The 23026-nt window shown below is 35.3% G+C and overlaps 1 protein-coding gene across 1 annotated transcript; it reads right to left on the minus strand.

The window, feature by feature from the left end:
• Positions 1-2473: 2473 nt before the first annotated feature.
• Positions 2474-22043, minus strand: LOC136849734 (uncharacterized). Its single transcript, XM_067123109.1, has 11 exons — positions 21802-22043; positions 21214-21330; positions 20483-20547; positions 16949-17108; positions 16480-16629; positions 14913-15045; positions 14287-14447; positions 12205-12342; positions 7105-7246; positions 3700-5072; positions 2474-3566 (listed from the first exon to the last, which is right to left on the minus strand). The coding sequence occupies exons 4-10, from the start codon at positions 17034-17036 to the stop codon at positions 4910-4912; spliced, it is 975 nt and encodes a 324-aa protein (XP_066979210.1). The 5' UTR covers positions 17037-17108; positions 20483-20547; positions 21214-21330; positions 21802-22043; the 3' UTR covers positions 2474-3566; positions 3700-4909.
• Positions 22044-23026: the final 983 nt, after the last annotated feature.

Raw genomic sequence — 23026 nt, forward strand, 5'->3', positions numbered from 1 at the left:
TCAAAGACTTCTTCAAAGGAAACATTCTGAAGAAAGTTAATGATGTACTCACCTTTTGGATGTCATGCAACTTAGGAAAGGAGTGAGGGTCTGCCTTTTTAATGAGTGCCACTAAAATTATTAGTTCATGTAGAGAGAGTGGTTTGTTTGTGTTAAGGTTTAGGAAAAATAGGACCATCTGGGATGTTTGCCTTGACATCTAGGTAAACCTTAAGTGCTTGAACTGGGCATAATATTTTATATGAAAAACTGAGTTCGGATTTTTCCTTTAAAAAGGGCCTCATTCATGGCCTGGAATGATAGGCCAGGAGACAACGGTAAATGACAATTCGGTGCATGAGTGGTTAAATGTTGTCCTTTTCCAAGACAGCCCAGTATGCTAATCCGAGCTCCTGATGCCAAAGCAGTCAAAAAGACTGTCTTTTGCAGCATATGAATTGTAGTTGCATTGGGCTCATGAATCGAGGGGATGACAGGAGTCTAGGACCTTATTCAAGGCCTAGGCAATGGGAAACCTTGCGGGAGCTGACTTTTGCATTGTAAAATACTGGAGAATGGAATTAATAATTTCTATATTAGAATCACTTCCAAAACCATAAGGCAAGGGTTCTGCCGATGCTGCCTTGTATGCCATGATTGTTGAAATAGCAAGGTGCTTGACCTCAAAAGATAATATGTAAAACTGTTTTAACAATTTTCAACTGAGCTCTCAGTGTGGAGGTAATCTAACCACATTTTCCATACGGACTGGTATATTGGATAGATGAAGTCCATTAGTTTTAGCTCTAGGTGCCCAGCAAAGTTAGGCAAATAATCTTCATGGTAGACTAGATTTCAAATTCCACATAAAGGTCATGGCTCAGAAAGGAAATGCATAGACGACTTCCCCTCTTTCTGTATGGGATAGAACAACGGATAGCAATGGAAACTATTCTCTCGCCTGTTGTTGAAGAAATAAGGAACCAATGACTGGCTAATTCAAGGCTACTAGGCTAGCAGTTCCATTGAAAGCTAGTAGAGTGTTCAAAGATTTTGAAATCTGGGACAACGAAGGAAAAAGGTATATCATCCTCCATTTGTTCCAGTCTTGTAGGAATGCATCTCTTGCTATTGCCTGATTGTCCAGATTCAGAGACACACTGGAAGTTGACGGTTCTCCCCTGTAGGGGGTTAGTGCCGTCAGTGCACCGAATGGGGTGCACTGTAGTCATTACCTAAGGTTCTTTACAGCATCCCTTCGACCCCTAACTTCAACCCCTTTCATTCCTTTTACTGTACCTCCATTCATATTCTTTCTTTCATCTTACTTTCCACCCTCTCCTAACAATTGATTCATAGTGCAACTGCAAGGTTTTCCTATTGTTGCACCTTTCAAACCTTTTCACTGTCAATTTCTATTTCAGCATTGAATGACCTCATAGGTCCCAGTGCTTGGCCTTTCAGCCTAAATTCAATATTCTACTGTATTCTCTTGATGGTTCTCACCTGTGGCAAACTGGTCCACTTTGGACTGTGGAAGCATGTCAGCAATTATGCTGACTTGAGGGGAGCTCATCAGCATGAGGCTAACCTCTTGATAAAAGACATTGGAGTCACATTGTCTAGGACCAACAAAATGTGGGTCCCTTTTGGAGGTTTCAGTTTTCTGGAATGGAGAGATAGCCAGCAGTCCTAGGAAGTGGTGTGACACTCCCTCAGAGCAGATGACCATCCTCCCCCTAACTGACAATCCTCCCATTGGCCTCCTCAACCAGTCAAGGAGGCATCTGTATGTATTATCTCTCGTATGAACGGTGGAGTCAGGTCAGCCTGTTTGCCAGAGACTTCTTCCAGGTCCATGGACAGAATATCTTTCCAATCTCAGATGAAGGCAATCACAAAGCCTTTTCCTGGCATGTGAGAGCCAGACTCTTTAAATCCTACAGTTACAATTTCAGGATTTGATATACCATGGACCCAAACTGTAACAGGCCCAGACTTAGTTCCAATTGTTGTCTGGAAAAGTTGGGCTGTGCAAGGAATCCTCTCAAGTCCTTCCTTATTCTGGTTTGAGTGCTGTTGGGAAGAGACAGCTGGCCATGAAGAGTAGCCCAACAAAGTCCCAGCCTCAGAAAAAGTCTGCTGGATGTAAGGTGGGACTTGTTCTGATTAAGAAACCTTTTGACTGGAGTCTGTAGACTACCACTTTCAGGTTTTGTCAGTACTCTTCATTGGTGGCTCCCCAGATTAGCCAATCATATAGGTAGGCCACCAGTTAAAGATCCTTCATTCCTGTGAGGACTCACAGTGGCTACCAAAAATAGGTTTTTGCTACGTCAAAACCTGTTTTATTGTCAAGGTATCTTGATACCTCTTCGATAGGCTTCTATCAAAGCATTAGGAAGGCAGGGCAGAATTTAACAATTTAGTTACCAAAGTCTTACCTTTTCCACTTCATCCCCGAAAGCATTCTTTATAATAGGTTATATCACTGGAATATTAAACATTTAGTAAGATCAATCCTTTGCATAATTTTGGCATTTGCATGTAGCCAGTAGAGTAATGTAGAAATTGTTCTTGTAATCATTCTGTGAAGTTGGGAAAAGAAAACTGAAATCATGAACTATGTTTGTTTCTATAGAAATACAGACTATTGTCATTTATGTAGGAGTATTCCTCAGCACAAGCTAGAAACAGTCATTGGAACCTGGTAACAAGGTGGTTAATTATTGGTGGTAGTGATTGGACAGGGAACCCCTTAATCACCTGTCCTAATCCAGCCCTTCAAAAGCAGCTGTCATTGGGTGTGGAACTGTGGATGCATGTGTGTGTTCTGCCAGACTTAAAGTTGAAGCTATTTTACTTTTGTAGACATTAATACCTCCAGTTTCAGCATTTTTGACTTGAAGGTGGTTTTTGTTGATAAAAACTCAACATACATAATTTTATCAAACTTAATAAATCAACAAAAAAGTGCCATATCACATAGATGTTAAAATATATAAATTAAATACCAGTATGGTAACGTAGTATACAGAGTAAGAACCTTTTGAAATTTTTAATATATTAAAAATATTGTCACAAGACATGGCATTTGGCTGTATGGTTTCAGGATTTGGTCACCTGGAATCATTCCTCCCTTTCAGCATGTTGTGCAAATGATCCACAGTGTTCACTAACCCCAGATGGAGATCACTCTCAGTTTCCTGTGTGCCAGAGTTTGTGGTAAAAACTTAGAACTCATCAACACTTGACAAGAGTTTTTAAGTTTCTCAATTCCCTTCATCCGAGATTTCATTTGTGGTGATGCAGACGAGATGCTTTTATGCCTGAACTCTGAAGTAATATCTGAAAAGGACCAATACTCTTTGCCCATAGAGTCTGCCTTTTCATTAGTACATGCAAGCATAAGGAGGAGTTGTCCAGGCAATGCATACTTTTTGGCTATGTGAGGTTATCAAACAAGCTTCTGACTACCCAGGAGGATGTCACCCACCTTTCTCATATGAGAGCTCTTGGGACTGACCCTAGCCTTTTGTATAAGCTTAGTTTGCCAGGTAATGAGGGTGGGTGTGTGGAGGTGAAGCCTTCACCTCATTTGCCTGAGGGGTAACTTTCTCCTCTTCTTTAGAAGTCTTAATAAGTTGTGTTAGGCACCCAACTCTGTTGACAGAATGCCCAAAACACTTTGCTTTAGTGAGTCTTGGGCTTGAATTGCACTGGGATCATTCCCTTCCTCCTCCCAGAACAGCAAGTAGGCCAAAGTATCAGCTGAGATAAGACTAGATACAGGTGGCTATGCTATGAGCATCCAGCCTTAGAGTTCTGTCCTAAGATAAGCCTCCTTTGGCTGTTCCCTTTAACAATGGGGGTGACCAGGATAAAACTTTTTTGAATCTGTCAGTTGTATTAGCCAGAATAGTTATCTTCTGTTACACAGTTGCTTATGGGAGATCACAATTCCCCAAATCTTTCCTTAACTTCAGCAAGGCTCTCATCCCTCACCCAGGCCCAGGGCCCTACCACTCGGTCGTCTGTATGCCAGACCGAGTAGGAGGTTGCAGGAGTCATTGCATCCCTTGCTTGCTATTGCAACCAAGACTACCAAGACTTCTCCTAACAATTGTTTCATAGTGCAACTGTGAGGTTTACCTCCTATTACACCTTTCAACCTTCTTACTGTTAATTTCACAATTCACACTCAGGATACTTTTTGATAAAAGGCGATGGTTTGTATACTTAAAAAAATATAAGGTACTTAAAAAATTTGATGTAATACTTTTAAAAATTTGTATAATTTTTCTTAGATATACAAATTAGAGCCCATTATTATAGTCCCACCTCAACCAACCCCACACAGTCTGTTTACCAAAGGAAAACGTGACTGGTTGCATCTCAAACACTTTCAGTAATTCTTCTTGTACCACAAGTATTGTATAAACGTCTGTACAGCTTCCACCTTCTTTCATTTGCATTCAACATCCCATCATGTAACCACTTTGCTACCAATTTTAATGACCATCCCAGCTTGTGCTGGGAATACTAGTACATAAAAGACTCTGGTTTGTATGTCTAAGAAAAATATAAATTATCTTTAGAACTTATGTGCTTTCTCATGTTATTTGATGACTCCCTTTTAAGCATCAACTTTGATCTCTTTTATATGCATCCACTTTTAATGATGAACCCAAGATGAAATTTGTTTTAGTACTACCAAATCTGGTACCTTATTCTAGATGAAATTTGTTTTTGTATTACCAAATCTGGTGCCTTATTGTAAGTAAACTTCTATTCTGCTTAAAAAAAGTCGATTAGTGTTTTTTGGTGCCAACCGAAGCAAAGTGCTTGATGAAAAACTGATGACAGATATTTTTTATTAACAGGTACCCTAAACTCTGAGTTTACAGTCACCTTAAGGTTTTTTGTTGAGTCACACATATCCACCATTGGGATATTCATGGAACTGCCTGTGAGAAAGAACCTTGAAGTAACCAATGTCACCATCAAAGGTACAGATGCTCACGTGAGTAAGATTTACATCTACAGTTTCTGTCCAGTTGATAAGAGGAATTGGGTCATCACCTTTGCCAGCCCTGGGAAAAAAAATTCATTTCTTCTTAATAAATGGCATCACTGAAGGTATCCCAATGACTGGTCATAGTACTCCATGCATTGAGGTAATCAAGAAGTAAATGTAGCTAGCCAATAAATGAGGTGTTGCAGGCTCAGGTGGCAATGGCACAACATCTTGATCTGAGATTTTATCTCATTTGACAGATCAAAACTTAATTTCATGAGATTTGACAGATCAAAACTTTTAATTTCTTGAGGCGGTCTCTGCCTAATCTAGTGTACAAAGTGGTAAAAGATCCTATCTAAGACAATAACTTTAGTGCTGAACAACCTGGAAATGAACAAAATTTCTTTTTATCACATTGCTTTATGTTGAATGTTGGGCGTGAGAACCAACAATGGCACATTCTGATTGACATAAGGTTGATGATAAGAGTAATAAGCAGAGTGAGTTTTCCTTATACAGGCTTCAGGCATGTGACTTGTTACTAGCTTTGCATTAGAATAGCACCTTTGGGGAGTTGGGGGGGGGGGATTTGGTGTTTGACTGTGGATGGGTTGACAGCAGTATCAACACTTACTATTGAACAGAATATCATCATCATGTTTTTGGTACAGTATTTTATTAATTTTCACATGCTTTTTCATTTTTTGATGTTCAGCTTTCATTTGAAATCAATTTTTTGTGCTAACTTTAAAAATTACAAACTACAGGCAGTTTTTGCAGTATTTACAAAAAAGAGGGTGGGGTGGATTTTTACTTGGTCCTTAAGGTTGCTGGTAAACATTTTGAAGGGAAACAGTGTATCTTTTATCTCTAAAATAATTTATCACTCCAACTTTGAAAATCACAAAACTACAAGCAGTTTTTGATATTTTCTAAAAAAAAAAAAAAAAAAAGGTGTGGGGGCCAAATTTGAACCAAGAAGGGAGGTTTCAAAGGCTTTGCCAGTAATGTTAGTAGTTACCAATTAAAGTTAAATAATAGCTCTGGTTTTATCTAAAATATTGTTCATCACTGAAAGTCACAAACCTCAGGTAATTTTCTACTTTTTTCAACAAAATGTGGTGTTTTTAGGCTAGGAGGGTACTTTAGCTTTGAAAAGTTTACCAAAGCACAGTCGGTTCCTGTCATTTATTATAAAGTTAGGGATGGTTTTTTTTAGCTAAAGGGAGGATTTTGAAGTAGTACAGTATTGGCACTAGATGTTACTGGTTACCATTTTAATGTCATTTTGACTCTTCTTTCACCTGAAACACAATGTTGCTGTACCTTTAAAAATAAGAACAGTCAGTTCTTTGCATTTGTTTGAACAAAAGAGGTTGGTTCCTGGCTGGAAGGGGTATTGAAATCCCTGGCCTTTGAAAATGAAATTGAAAACCAGATTTATTTCATTAGCTTTGAAAATAAACAACTAAAGATAATTATCACTTATCTAAACAAAGAGGTTTGTTTGGCTGGGAGGAGGGGTAAATGTTTGGCCTCTAATGTTACTGGTTGCTGTTTCAGAGCAAATGACAGATTGCTTTAGCTTCAAACTTAAGATAATTACAATCAACATTTGGTATGTCTTGTTAAATGAGGGATTTTTAGGCTGGGGGGTGTTCTTATATGCAGGGCTGGTTGCCATCTCAAGAGAATGAGATAAGTTTTCATTAATATAAATATTATTGCTGTAGATTTATTCAACAACTTTCAAATATCTAAAGACTTTGAAGTAGTTTTTCTCATTTTTTACAAAAATGTCCTGTTACCACACATGGGAGGCAACACCTCAGATGTTGTAGTGCTCTTAAACAGATAATCATATTAGCATATGAAGATGATTTAATATTGAATGGGGATATGGCGATGGCTTGACTGTGTCCTTTACTCTACCCTGGGTAAGATGGTTTGTGATAGTGTCAGCTGGACTACTGTGGACATCTGAGAGTTGGAAGACCTTGACCTACCTGGATGATGATGATAAGTTCATAATGGTTTTATGTACAAAAATCTGTTTTAAAAATCAATTGAGCTGATGAAAACAAAACTGAAACTGATGAACTTACTTGAATGTACGTCCGTTAATAGTTATCCAAAATTTCTTGTACTCAGTTTTGGAGACAATGCTTGGAGTGTTTATATGTGGTATCCAATCATTGTGACGGCTGCTCCAGAGTGATGTCAGTGTATTGACAAAAGACCCAAAAACTGTGGGTGAAGAGAAACACAGTCATATAAAGAAGTGGTAAAAATTTTCACATGTATAATAATTAACCTAATTGAATGATGACAGAGATTAAGTCAGTGTTTCACCAAATGGAAGATATTTGTGTTTTACAGATTTGAAAATTCTTCATTCTTAAGATTTTAGAATTAAATTCATCGAGGTAGCATTTTCCATTGCATATACTAAGTCCCATAATGCCATTTTATGACCATTTCATCCTGTAAGAGGTACCACTTACAAAGTCTTGTGTTTGGCAAACTGTAGATAGTACTAGGGTTTTTGTAGTGACCTTTGCCCCAGCTACATGGCTTTCTGCCTTTTGGTCTCTTCATGTTTAGCTTTACCTTGCTTTAGTTAACAGTTCTTGTTTAAGTATAGGTCAGTCATGTGCACCCCAGGAGGGTCTAAAAATGTGGCTCAGTAGTCTCATTAAACTATTTCATAATAATAATAATGATATGCATATTCAAGTCATTGTTATAACACTGCCACTTGTTGTGCTCTAACAAACCATCAAGAATCTGACAATAAAATTAATAAGATATGAAAAACTAAGCAACAGAGATTCGACAAAGACAACACTGATTCCATTATGAACATGCAACTAACTTTGCTGTAGTAAGATAGTGAAAGAACCAGGTTTGAACTTTTTCCATTTTGAGTTGACTCAACCAGAGATCTCATGGTAAACTATAGATTCTAGCAAGAGTTTTGATGACAATATGGACTTGAGTCTGATGTAAACTTGATGGAGTATTCAGCATTTCTTCATCTCAAAGGTGGAATTTTTACAGCTTGTGGTATACATAGCTCTTCATAATTCTTACTGAAAGAGAGTGCAGGAGAGTTTCCATCATTTAAGATTTGTTTAGTGCTTGTGATCTTATGCAAGTTACTAGTATACATCTGAGAAGTCTTGATTTGCCTCTTCACCATACCATAGCCAGGCTTATTTAGCCCACACTAGCCAAAGCAAATAGAAAATTTACTGGTAAACTGTAAAAATATGCAATTATGACCAGAATTACCAGGTTGGTAGAATTGCTTCAGCAGCAAGCAGTTTTCAATAAAGAATGAGCAGCTGGTGTACTAAAATCCAGAAAATCAAATGAACAGGATGGAGAATAACAACAACAGATTGAGTTACATAAATGATGTAACTCGAACAAAGCAAAAACTATAAGACGAGATCAACACCCAATCAACATGGTAAGTCAGCTGACAACGACATACTTCTGAGAAGTATTGGTAATTAACCTTTATAGTAAATAACCATGCCAGTGGTGGTTTCAGGGGATAGTGGTACTGCAACAGCACTCTACATACAGTGCCAACAGATCCACCAAAGAAATTATCTTCATCCTCAAGGATGAAATGGCTACTCTGACAAAACTACCTAGATCTTCCTTCTGAGGGCAATGATCATGACATTTATCTTCTCTGGAACAAATCTTTGGATCAGGTTAATGTTTTCTTTTGTTGTCTGGTAAATGAACCTGAGTGATTGATACATAGGGACTTGACTTTGTTCATTCCTGAGAAAATTTATTTGTGATTTAAGCTTAACAGTTGAGTTTCACAATATATTTTAGAATTTATCAAAGACTTAAAACCAAACCTTCAAGGAAATGGTATAGATATGGGATCAAGATAGCCTGTAGGCCTAGAATTTCCTTAGAATGGGGAGCCTTGTAAAAACCAGGCAGACTGGAAATGTCAGTTACACTGCCACTATCAGCCAAATATGTTTCCATGTAACTTTCTTCCAAGTTTACTTTTTCATTGTAGAAAGTATAGTATCAGAATCTTCCAAGGATAAACTGAAATTTCAACATGCAGTATACAGTAGTTGAAGGATAAAAGATGTAAACAAGATACTGCTAAAAACACAAGATAGTGCTGGAAAGGAAACAACATAACACCTTTTGAATATTTGGATATTTCTACAGTGCCCAAACAGGAAAGGTTCAGTTAGATTGATTACCCTAAATCAATTTTGTCTGTGCATTATTAAGGAAAACTAATCAGAAGTATGATTAGATATTTTTTAGCATGGAAAGGAGCCTTAGAAAAGAAAGGGGATTGTTTAGCTAATGATTAGTAGTAAAGAAGGACATGATAAACATTATGGAAGATGTTATAGCTAAAACAGAATGATGAGTGGGATCAATGAATGGAATACAGTGAGATAGAGAGTGAAAGAAGAAGCATGGCAAAAATGGGTAGGGTTAGCTCAAAAGAGCAACACCTATTTTCCATTTAAGAGGAAAGAGGAGGGAAAGAATAGTGATATATGTTCTGGAATATCAGTACTGGAAAGGACTAAATAGGAAAACTGTTCAAGCTTTTGCTAAAGGACATAATGAGGTTAGATTGATTCCAGGTCACCTAAATCAATTTTGTCTTGTGCACTTTTTATTAAGGAAAAAAACTATTCAGAAGTAACCTTTTAGGATGATTTAGTCATTATCAAGAATAATCAGAGGTCACAAAGAAGATTACAAGAACTGCATGAAAGGTTTTTAGTCATGGTGAAAGGCTAGCCCCAAAAAGAAAAGAAAGAAATGTAATTGAAAGTGAAGCTACTTGGAAAGACAGAGCTAATGATTAGTAGTAAAGAAGGAACATTAGGGCTTAGTGAGGTTAGATGGCCAAGAAGTAAACATTCAAGTGTGGAAGATGATTCTAGTGCTAAAACAGAACTATTGAGTTTATCTGACAGGATTTTTGTTTGGGATCAATATGCAGAGTATATACCTACATCTGAACATGGGAGGTATCAATTTTATCTGAGTTAAATCAGAAAGCAGTGAGATAGAGAGTGGGAAAGAAGCTGGATATTGTTGGCAAAAAAGGAGAGGAAGTAACTGAATTGTTTTAGACAAGAAAATGCCATTAAGGAAACCAAATCAAAATGAAAATTTACTCTGACAGAGTGAAAACCTACCCAGGAGCCGATTGTCAGTGCCTGTACTGCCCAGCAATTATAGTGGAGGAAAAATCAGAGGAAGAAACTAAATCAAAGAGGCAACTTGAAATTATTGAAAAACAGAGGAATGAAGAACCAATATAATTAAGAGGAAAGAGGAGGCCCAGGACTGCAAAAAGTGGCAAAATATGGAAAGAACTGAAATGAGGATGGTAAGATCTTGGATGGATGCAGAAGGGTAAAAATGAAGATAGAATATCACTACTGAAAGGACAGATTTGGAGTCAAAATGATAAGAAAATTGTGGTATCACAGTTCAAAAGCGGATGGAACCATAGTAATGGAGTCAAAAGAAATTTGAAAGATTTATATTGAGAATTGTTTGACATATATAGAACATCTAGACTTCAATGACAAACGGAGGGACCAAGTATAATCAGATCAGAGGTCATCTTAAAAAAATTGATAAAGCAACAGGTGATGATGGAATGTGCAGCAGAGATGTTGGTAGCTTTGGAGAATACATCATTGATATATTAATTTGGAAGGAATATAGAGAAAGCCTGCAACACAGATGTACAAATCAAAATCACAATACCAAAAATACCAGAACACTTGAGTGCAATAAACACCAGGACTGTCATTTTGAGTCAGATAAAAATAATATTAAGATATTCAGAAATAAGATACTAAGCAATTTTAAAGGGTTTTGAATATGTGGTTTTAAGGAGAGAACAAGAAATGCATTTTTAAAGCAATAGAAGTGAAAAAAGATCAGTTGACTATGAAAAAGCTTTTTTAGAGGGTTATTGGAACACATTCTAAGATTGATAAAGAATTTATATTTAGCTCATTAGAAAATGAATCAGGGCACATCAAGCAGTGTAAGACAGGGTTGTGTGTTATCACCTGATCTCTTCAATTTATATAGTGAAATGTGATGATCTCAGAGATGGAAGGAAAAGGTTGGGAGATAATATCAGATAGGGAAGCACTTGTTCAGATCTGAGAGTACTTTACACGAGTGCAGAGAAAGAGGTCTGTCAATAAATAAGAAGAGAGTTATGGTTATCTCCAAAGATGAAATCCCAAGATCAAGAGAGCTGAAACAGTTAAAAACAATGCCAGTTTTAATTATTTGATGGGGAGAGAAGCAAAAGATGCATTTGGTAAAATAAAGAAATTAGTCACCAACTCAAAAATATCGATGAATCTTAGGAGAAGATTTGTAAAATGTTTTGTTTGGTCTGATGAGCTGAACTGGACTTTGAGGAGGGAGGTTATGGGTGGTTTGAAGGATGGGATCATGGACAGAAAGGAAAACTAATGAGCAGGTAAGATAGGCATTGAGAGAACAGAAATAAATGGTTTGAAAGTTGGACAAGAACCAGAAGCATCACTCACTGCTATGGAACAGAGGGAAGACCTAGACAAAAAATATAGTAAGGTCGAGGAAGAAGAAGCTCAGTTGCTGCAGAAGAAGAGAGGATGGAAAGCCATGATTGCCGATCCTTGGGGATGGCACCTGGATGATGAATGGGCAAAGTTAAACTCACTATTTGCAGATTTCTCTATGGACAACCACCATCCATGGAATTTTCATTGAATTTTCATGTTTTTTTTAAACTGCTATATTAAAATATTCAGGTTATGCATTTTTTCAGTTTTGAACTGTCAAAAACTTACATTTTGGTTATTGTATAAGCCAGCAGGGTGTAGTGACTAGCTAATAACAGGACTGTAATGTTCCAAATTGACAAATTGTAGCAGACACTGCATTATGAAAGAAGGATCAGATGGATGGATGTGGTGAGGGACATGAACAGAAATAAATGGAGAAAGTTGACTCGAGCAGCCAACCCTGATCTTAGAGTACAGATATATACTCTCACTAAAAAAAAAAACATTTACTGAGTTAAAAAAAAATAGTTCCATATGGAATGACAAATTGTTAACATTTATCTTGTAAAAATTGTATTAAAAACACATTTGAAAGCATGGAATACTAACTTATCTTGTAAAATGCGCTGTAAAGAATAGTACAATCTCTGGGAGCCATACATTCAAAGATGAAACTGATGTTCGATGCAGGAGCGCCACTGTCGAGAAGCTTCACTTTATGATAGTCATAACCATTCACACGAACAACTGTTGATGAAGAGAGGAATACGATGTAATGATTGAAACAAACCAGATAAATCCAAGAATTTTGCTCCTTTTCCAGGATATTACAAGAACTACATTTAACTGCAGCAGAAGCTAAGAAATGAGAGGGCTACAGAGAATTGAAACAAAGAATAAATCAACAAAATGGACAAAACAGCCAGTGACTTGAACTCTTTTATTGTGTTTGCCTTGTTGGTGAAAATGAAGCATTTAACAATTGATGATATTTTAAACAGAACCAGAATTTGCTAAACAATAGGGCCATGTAGAAATGAGACTAACCATTTGGTTTCCTTGATGGAAATAAGATAAGTTTCCTTCAGTTGTATAGTGTAGTGTTAACTGCACTATGCAACCAGCAATCTTTATAGCACAACAAAAAAAGTTATGCAGTTAACACTGCTGGTTGTTGAGCAGGTTGCTTTTTATGTAATTACTAGAATTGTGGTAAAAAAATATCTCAGAAAGGCATCTAAAAAAGGATGGCTTAATTGCAAAAGTACTTGTGTTCTTTCAGGCAAGAGATTTGGAAAGAAATCAAATCCTCTTAGTACAGTAATTTCAGTCATGTCTGTACTGTTTTGGGAAAGTTTACTGGAACCTTTATCCCTGGAAGGAGTTGTCATGTCAGTCTTCAGCAGTCATAGAACCTAAATGAGTCTCGAATAAGCACAGTTCTCCTTGTCAAATTATCTTGTCCCTGATTATTCTTTGTAAATGATGTAAAGTGGTTAGAAAAAATTAACTGGGCTTGTTTTAATGCCAATGGCTCTGATTTTTCAAAGCCTCTTATTATATTATTATTATTATTATTATTATTATTATTATTATTATTATTATTATTATTATTATTATTTTATTATTATTATTATTATAACCATACCATTGAACTGCTTGTTGATAGAAAAACACAAAATCAAAGGTTCCAGTGCTAGGGAGTAAAGAATGCTAAACTGATATACAGTAATCTTAAAAAGAGGAAAAATATTCAGTAAAAAAAAGGGATGAAAAGTATTTTTCCTGGCTGAACCTGAAAATGACTACAGTCGATCCCTACTATTCGCGGACTCGCGATTTGCAGACTCACCTATTTGCAGTTTTCTCTGTGGAAATATATATACAGTACATTATTTGCAGAAAATTCTCCTATTCGCAGTATTTTTCATAGAGAAATATTCACAAATTACTGTATTTTCATATTTTCGTGATTAAATCCACTTTTTGAGATAAAACTATTAAAATATTCAGGTATAAGCATTTTTAGAGGGTTTTTTGGTGTTTTAAACTATCAAAATAGGCAGGTATAAGCATTTCTAGAGGGGTTTTAAGTATTTGCGGATTTTAGCTATTCGCGGGGTTAGTGGTACGCATCCCCCGCAATACAGGGTCGACTGTATATCCCTTCTAACAGGCTGTCCTAAGGCAAGCATTTTCACAGGATGTCTTGGCTATCAGATGACCTAGCCAAGCATGTGTATCAAGTTTTAATACAGTAAAAGTATGGGGGTAAAATAATCTCTTAAAGAATTCAAGTCAGGCAGGAACAAGTTCCTTAATCAAGCTACATCAAAAGAGAAAAAAGTATTATTTCTGTGACCATATTCCAAAACTCGAGACACATTACTACCGAACCTAATAGTTGTCTTTATAATCATAAAGAAAGGCTGACTCTAATTAATTGTGAAATCAGCAGAGGGATTGCATTTACTCAAGAGTGAGATTTTCTCGCCCCTTGTTTTTTTTAACAAGTAAGACATCAAAATCATTGACTCTTCAGAAGATATATAGAATTATAAGACAATTTTTTCCTGCTTTGCTTGCCAGTGATGAATCATAGGAAAATTCAGTAGTTTATTTGTATCGTAGAATATAACAGAAAAATCAAGTGAAACAATTTTGTCTAAATAATTTTTGCAGCAAACATACCACCACTGGATTCACTTGTAGGAAAGTAAGGATCAACAAGATTGTGTGGGATGAATATGTGGTTATTAGATGCTACTGAGTAGAATCCCATTCCTCTAATTGGCGTTATAGGAACGGAATCTGTCCATGAAAGAACAGGGGCCTGTCCTTGTCTGCCAATTCTGGAAGAGAAAAAAATGAATGAATGGTAATTTTGTTGATGCTGATAACTACTGATCATCACTTGACATACTGTAGATAGTGATGTAACTATGAAATTTATATATATATATATATATATATATATATATATATATATATATATATATATATATATATATATATATATATATATATATATATATATATATATATATATACTATATAGTATATATATATATATATATATATATATATATATATATATATATATATATATATATATATATATATATATATATATATATATATATATATATATATATATATATATATATATATATATATGTATATACATATATATATATATATATATATATATATATATATATATATATATATATATATATATATATATATATATATATATATATATATATATATTATATTATATACAGTAAGAGAAGGGACACATCAAAGCCACTAACGTTATAACACCATTACACCAACTTAAAGTGAAGTTCTGGAAGTTATTGGTGAGGATTCCAGGAGTTGAGACCTCAGTTATTAAAACTCCAGTTCTGGCCAGTCGAGTTGTCGTGTTTGATGCATATCCAATTCCTGTGAAAATGAATATAAAAGAAGCTTGAACAGAGAAGTATCTTCAGAGATGTGGAACGAGTCACTTTTAAACAAAACCTGCTTCACACTTATCTTGACCCTTTGGTGGCAAGCAGTCAAAATTGACTTCTAGACATCAGATGATATTGCAAGATAACAAGGGAAACAGAAATACAATACAGTACCGGATATCCTAATTTGTGACGACAGGTGAGAGTCAATGCCTGAATACCAAACACCTGTCAAGTGTAACAAATGTCTCATTGGACTCCTCAAAGTTAGGGGCAATTCAGTGTTTCAAAAATGACAATATTTTCGTTCTTGCAAGCCCATAATTCCAGCTCACGCTAAGGAATACTTCTACCTAAAAGGCACTGGCTTGTACAGTGTAAAGGCATCAAGCGCCTCTTCATTTCTGCAATAATCACGTCATGTATATTACCCATTATTATTTCATATTTTTATATATCTCTCCATACGTATTATTGCCCGGCCTTTCTGCTGATGTATGTAACCACTTTTGTACGTTTATTGTAACGCAAATTATTCTCATTTATAAGTCATCTAACAAACACAAATTCTTGCCCAAATGCGTGACATGGGATCCGCAGGTCGGTGACCACCTTTCCGTCCACTTTCCTCAATGTATACCTGGCTTCTGAAAAATAAATCAGTCATACCCAGACCTGTCATCTTGAATCTCACAACAGTATATTCAGAAAATAAATGCAACTTGAAAACCTTTAACAAATTTTTCCATGTACTTCCCTTATGTAAATTTCTTTTTTTTTTTTCCACCATTCAAGTCTTGCTCAAAATCACTTCTAAATTTCCAACAACTCTTACGTTTCTTTCTCTCACTTTGTCCTATATTACCTTATTTTCTTACACTTCTTCGCAATCCTCTCTTCTATCATACAAATGCAATCAAACAATCTTTATTTTATTTACCTTTCTCCAAACTTCTTATTTCACTATCCCACTATGAATTTCAGATTTGCCTTATATTTCAATTTTTCCATATGGTATCTCTCCACATTGAATTGTTAATCATAGTTGTATTCATACACGTTCTCCTAATTGATTACACTTTTGTACCAAATTCGCCCTTCTTAATACAGTAGTAGACCATTTTTAATACTTCCTCTTCAGCTGAAATAACCTTTTTATTTGTTTTTGATTCGTCCTCATCATTAAATCATAGACTACTTCCACTCATTCCTTCCTTCTCACCATTACATTAGACATAGTCTTCCACTTACTCTCCAAAAACATAATTTGGAAAACTTTTCTTTTCTCGTCTTTCTCACTCCTAAGTTATCTGCTTTTCTTATGGTATTGTGCTTCTTGTGTTCGTCTATCTGAAAATTATAACAGAATGCTCTTTATGATTTATTTGGCAGACAGCATTAGAGAAAGACTTTCAACACTCACTAATTTCGTAGTTCGGGACCCCACTGTAGAAGTCTTCACCGTTCATCAGTCTGATTTGAAAGTCTACTGGTGCTTTTAATGTGAAAGTCACATTGCACATGCTGTTTACAATCTTCTTGTTAATCCACGTCCAGATGAAACCGCTATAGCCTGTAAGAGGAAAAACAGTTGAAACTAAACATGAAGGGACTTGGCTAGGTATGGAAGTCTTCCACAACCTATGTGACGAAATATTCTGGTAAGTGAAGTGATACCACGTAAGGATTTAAATTTATCTGAGAAGTGAGACCAATTCTTTAAGCAACACTTATTGTTTCGTAACAGACCAGTAATCAGAATTACATTTTACCACACATATATAATTGCAATAACCACAGTGCCCTCTTAACCTTTTGATTTCTTCACCCTTTGAATATGCTTGCCGCTACAAAGCATAGTATGTCTGCAGTACAGGAATTAGGCCACTTACTTATCTGGTGAATGCACCGTGTGTCATTGTAAGCCCAGTAGTGAGTGGAACATTTGCAAATGCCCGTTTCCGAAGAATTTGTTGCCATTGAGCAATACGAGTTCTCGGTCTTTTGAATGCACTGCTCGTCGATGCGAGCAAGTTGCGTTGATTGTTCGTGCTGCAAAGAAAATAATGTGTCACGTCGTTTCCAGTTTATGGAAGTTTGCTTTTTTGACAATCTTTTCGTCAAAGGAACAAAGAGTGTTATTAGTTTTATCTGCATTTTGAGTCTGGAGTGGTATACTGTATGTAGATTCCATCATTATATCGATTATTCTTATATATATATACAGTATTCGAGTATATATATATATATATATATATATATATATATATATATATATATATATATATATATATATATACAGTATATATACACTTTTCATCAAAGGAACAAAGAGTTTTATTATTAGTTTTATCAGCATATTTAATTCTGGAATGGTATATATATAATCCATCATTGTATCTTGATTATTCATACACACACACACACACACACACACACATACATATATATATATATATATATATATATATATATATATATATATATATATATATATATATATATGTATGTATAGTCTCTGGGTACTATATATATATCTTAGCTTAATGATATATAATATATGCCAAGACCAGGATATATACATTTATATATACATAGCTTATCGATATAAACCTCATCATCAGGTATGTAAAAAAACTCTGCAAGGATGAGAATCAATAAAACAATAATATTGTCATAATAAATCTTCAGCAAAAATATAACAGGAAATATATAAAATGAACAATAAATACAAACTAAAATTGTGAGACTTAAAATAACGAAAATTAAAACACACATAAAAATATGGGGAAAATAAAAATAAGGTGAAATGTAAACAAACTACCACTCACCAAAGTAAATATATTTTACTTTGTGAGTGGTAGTTTGTTTACATTTCATCTTATTTTTATTTTCATATTTTTATGTGTGTTTTAATTTTTCGTTATTTTAAGTCTCACCCTTTTAGTTTGTATTTACTTGTTCATTTTATATATTTCGTTAGTATTTTTGCTGAAGATTTATTATGACAATTCATTTTATTGTAATTTTATTGATTCTCATCCTTGCCGGTTTTTTCAGCCTGATGATGAGGTTTTATACTGAAAGCTGTGTAATAAAGAATGTTCTTCCTGGTCTTGCAATATTATTTATCATTAAGCTATATATATATATATATATATATATATATATATATATATATATATATATATATATATATATATATATATATATATATATATATATATGGGTGTGTGTGTATGCATATGTATATGTGTGTGTGCAAACGTTTTAGTCAGAGGAGACTACAGTTACTTGTAAGTCATCTGCCCAATGTTTATTTAAGTTCCTATATAATTTGATAGCTGCGAACGGCACTTTTACATTTTCAGGTGAGAAATACAAAATGTGATTTTGATTCAAATCCAGCGTGTCCTTGAAAGTTTTGGTGTAATAATCATCAGGATTAATAGTGTACTCTATTAATCCTAATAATCATTACTCCCTCTAGCTAAAATAATTGAAGTATGCACAATCAACCTGTTCAGTGAATCCAATTGCATACCAGAATTTTAATTAACAGAGACTCATTTCTCGGTATAATGTCGTTCGGATTCCACAATAAGCTGTAGGTCCCGTTGCTAGGTAACCAATTGGTTCTTAGGCACGTAAAATAAGTCAAATCCTTCGGGCCAGCCCTTGGAGAGCTGTTAATCAGCTTAGTGGTCTGGTTAAACTAAGGTATACTTAATTAAGCAACTACTGTACGTAAGCTGTTTAACTAAGCTTGAATACCATTTGCTCTTTAACGAAAAACTAGCAACTCAAAGTTGATATTACCATACGAAACCCACTTGGACATACATTAACCAACGTCTTTTCGTCCAACTATGAGGTTATGCGGATAGACGGATTGTCCAACTGTCTCAGCGCATTGTTTTATAAGTATTACGTGGACGCAGTTTTAGTTTTTAGATCTGAAAGTATGTACTTCATTCCCTTGATCACTTTAATGCTAAATGTCTGAATTTCAAATTCTTGTGTGAAGAAGAACAAAATATTCCAAAAGCTTTTAATATCTGCAGATCAATAGAGAAAATGATGATAGATTACATTTACGTCTGTCTGCCGAATGCCTGCTCTTATAAACCAGTTTCTTAGCGTACTCAGACTGCTTTTTTCTCTTCTCAATTGGAAGACTCTCTGTGAGAATGGATTTTTATATTTTTCACTGATCATTCATATCTTGACAAACAACTACAGATGATAAGATTTCCATAGATTAACATTTCTCACTGTAGAGCAAATATCTATTTTCGGGTTTTTATGACAATTTTATCGTCAGATATACGTATATCCGATCATTTTCAAGGAAATTGCAATCGCCGAGCTGCAGTCATCTTTCATGTACAAGTTTGGGCGGTACTATTGTATTGTGAGGGAAGACGTAGAATTAACACGTCCAGTGTTTGCACAATGCGTAAGACCTGTTGGAACGAATAGGCCATTAGCCAAGGCAAAGCACCATACGGTGGCCATTCTTGAGCTCGCAGAAACAAATTCACTAGACGTTTAGACTCTTCCTAGTCTCTCCATTCGAATATCTGCCACAGAACTGGTGCAGTACTAATAAAGTAGTGGAAGTATTTAGTGCGAAGCATATTTCCGTTCGGTAACAACCCAACATCAACCTATCTTTGGTGGTCTGCTTGTACAGGTAGGCTATTCAGTCGTCTGTTTCACAAATGCATTATTTTTCATCATGTATGAAGACTAATTTTTTTTTTCTACTTTTAATATGGTATTTTGTATCTTGTTCGTATGAGAATCTACTTTGGTCACCAATCCAAGATGTTGCATTAAGCCAGTTTCAAGCAACATTTATCACAGTGATTAAGTGTAAGACACTGTGTGCTAAAAAAAAGAAAAAGTGTTACCAAACCGATATTTCTTTACATCAACTTTGATTATTTGTTCAATTTAATAGTAATGATGGCTGCAGTAGAAGACGACTTGTTTGCCTGACAACGCCATCAGTTCCTTAGCAAAAAGCATGAAGGGTATAATGCCTAAAGTGGCTAATCGATCAGTAAATTGCGGAGCCGTCCTCAATGATGATCAGATCACGGTTCTAACAATATTTTATCATGTGAAGAACGCGTGCACCGTGTAATTTGAGGTGTTTGAAGGTTTTTGCAATGTAAAAAACATCAGGAACTCGTTACAGATGTTCGAAGTCCCAAATGAATTAGTGGAAGCATTTAGTTTCAAAAGAGTTAAAATCGTTTTCATGCCATGTGTGTATTGTTGTAAAGCGTTTTCTTCAACTATTTTACGGAACACATTCCTGGTAATCTCTTTCTAAGGAAATTACATGGCTAGCCATAATAGATAATTAACCACCATCTGCTGGATAATATCAATAATGATACAAGTAATATACTTACAACATTTTTCAGAGCATTTTCCAGCGTTTGTACAAGATGGTTTGTCCCGAAAGCTCATCTCATTCCTGTTTTGAATGAAAACATAAACTATTCTACATACAGTATATATATATATATATATATATATATATATATATATATATATATATATATACATAGTGTGTGTGTTTGTGTTTTGGTTGCGTCAGTGATGGCTGAAGTATGTTACTGAAAATTCAAATTTTGACTTCATATTTGCTGTAATATTTATTCCCTTAAGATAAGCATTAGATTGTGGTAGCGTTCATTTAAAGCTACTTATGTAGGCTTTCATTTGACACCTATAGTACGATGAGACATGGCCAGGAAATTTTACATTAAATGCTGGAATGCCCTGCTTAATTATGGCCTCTCAGGAAGAAACTTTAGATAAGTAGACAGTAATGGCTCATAAAAACAAAAACAAAAATGAAAATAAACAAGGAAAAGATACAACCCTTTATAAACATGGCAGCATGTGAGCCTTCTGACATTGGCAATGGCCCAAGAACGAAAAAAAATTCTTTTGAAAAGAAAAATATTTACCTAAAGTAACTGAGTTCACTAGGCCTACTTTACATCTGTTAAGGTGGAATGGGACATCATGCTCCAAGGATAACGGGTAATTTTGTATAGCTTTTGCTGCAAAACGCAACACTTGCTTCCTTTCTTTAACACTTAGGATAAACAAATTAATCAGGTGTTCATCTCACCTGAGTATCATAGTCCAGAAGATCGTAGTAACGCCAGGTATTGTCCTCTGTACTCAGTACGTTGGTGTCGTTGTCGCACAGAGCCGAAGATAAGATCTCACAAGAATTAGTCGTCACCTTAAAGAGAGGTATATCCATAGGATCATTTGTATTATCAGAGATCTTATACAGTCTTTGGTATTTGGATACTTTGTGCTGTATACACTTAACCTACTGTGCAGAAACGTACATTACGTGCATCCGTAGACTAATAAAATTTATATTGCATTGGAGTGTAATATTACATGTAATTGCACAAAAAAACAGGTTCTCTTTACAATAAGCAAAGGGCATTAAGCTATTCACTTCCTATGGGTATTAGGTTAATATGAGTCTAATTATTGATCATCTGCAAAAAAATCTAGGTCGGCGTCATTTTAATTCAGCAGTGGTTTCTCATATAATGATTTTGCTCTGTTGTTAGATTAAGAAAGGACCCTGGGTTCTGGATTAAGATGGCCTTGTGCCAGCACGTATTCTAGCTCTTAAGTGCCACCTGGTTGATTCCTAGAGTAAATTAAGAGCTACTGGGTCTCTCTCTCTCCTCACCTGGTAGTTGAAGCCTTTGCAGCTGCCGTATTGTTTGCAAGTACTCAGACAAGTTATTAGCCCATGATTCTCTACGCTGGTCGCGATGACTTCACCGACAAATCGCCCTGATCGCCAGATTGAGCTGGCGAAAGTCCCAGCGGAATTCACGCTATGCATAGTCAGGATGGTCAGGATAAAAGGCAGGATACATAACCACGTCCAGTGGAGTAGTTTTACGCTCATCTTTATACTCTAAAACTCTGGATAGGAAAAAAGGAAAATACCATCGCATTTATTTGTAGTACTAAGGGTTGGCCGGCATTCATGGCTGGCATCGTTTAATTCCAAGAAATCAATTTCAAGTTTCGTTTCCCTAAAAAATGAGGTTTTACTAAATCAGATCATTTATAGAGGAACATAAATCGAGACAAGGCTGACCAAGTCACGTTTGGAATTATTATTATTATTATTATTATTATTATTATTATTATTATTATTATTATTATTATTATTATTATTATTATTATTATTATTGTATGGGTAGCAATGGAATAGGAATAGTAATAATGAAATACACCCTTCTTTGTCCTGTCCTAAATTCCACTAATTTCCGAAGATGAAAGTTTAAAACTGCAGATATACAGTAATATGTTTGAGCAGTACATGCTCTGTAAGATGAATTGATAGTATGAGAATTTTGGAGGTGCACATAAGTGATAGAAAGGTTACCAGAGATCAGAGTATTTTGGTGAAAAATTAAAATTCCTAACTGTTAGCAGGAAGGATGTGCGTAGGACATACGAAGAGTTGCATACGAGTGTAAAAAGTATTGGAAAGGAAGGGTCTTAATATCCAGAAATTGTGAGAATGCTCGCAAGATAGGGGTAAATGATAGTTTGTTTGTTTAAGGGTTCATTGTGCTACTGATGAACCCTTTTGGTGGGGGAATGAGGCAACTAATGGCGTGGAAGCTTTATTTGTGTAGGGTGGTCATCCGCAATTCAGCAGTGATCGTTTCTTTTTCCCTCTGAAGCCACCACTTGCCATGGGAAATGACTGTATATGTATATATATGTATATATATTATATATACATACATAAATACATACATACATACACACGTATAAAATATTCATCTACATATGCATATAAAAAATCAGTCTCTATGAAATCTTGTAGAGGGCTGAGGCCTAATACGTAGGAATAGAATCTTACAATATATATGCTGCAGTGACAGTTCAAA

Source organism: Macrobrachium rosenbergii, chromosome 21 (genome assembly GCF_040412425.1).
Source record: "Macrobrachium rosenbergii isolate ZJJX-2024 chromosome 21, ASM4041242v1, whole genome shotgun sequence".
Lineage (NCBI taxonomy): Eukaryota > Metazoa > Arthropoda > Malacostraca > Decapoda > Palaemonidae > Macrobrachium > Macrobrachium rosenbergii.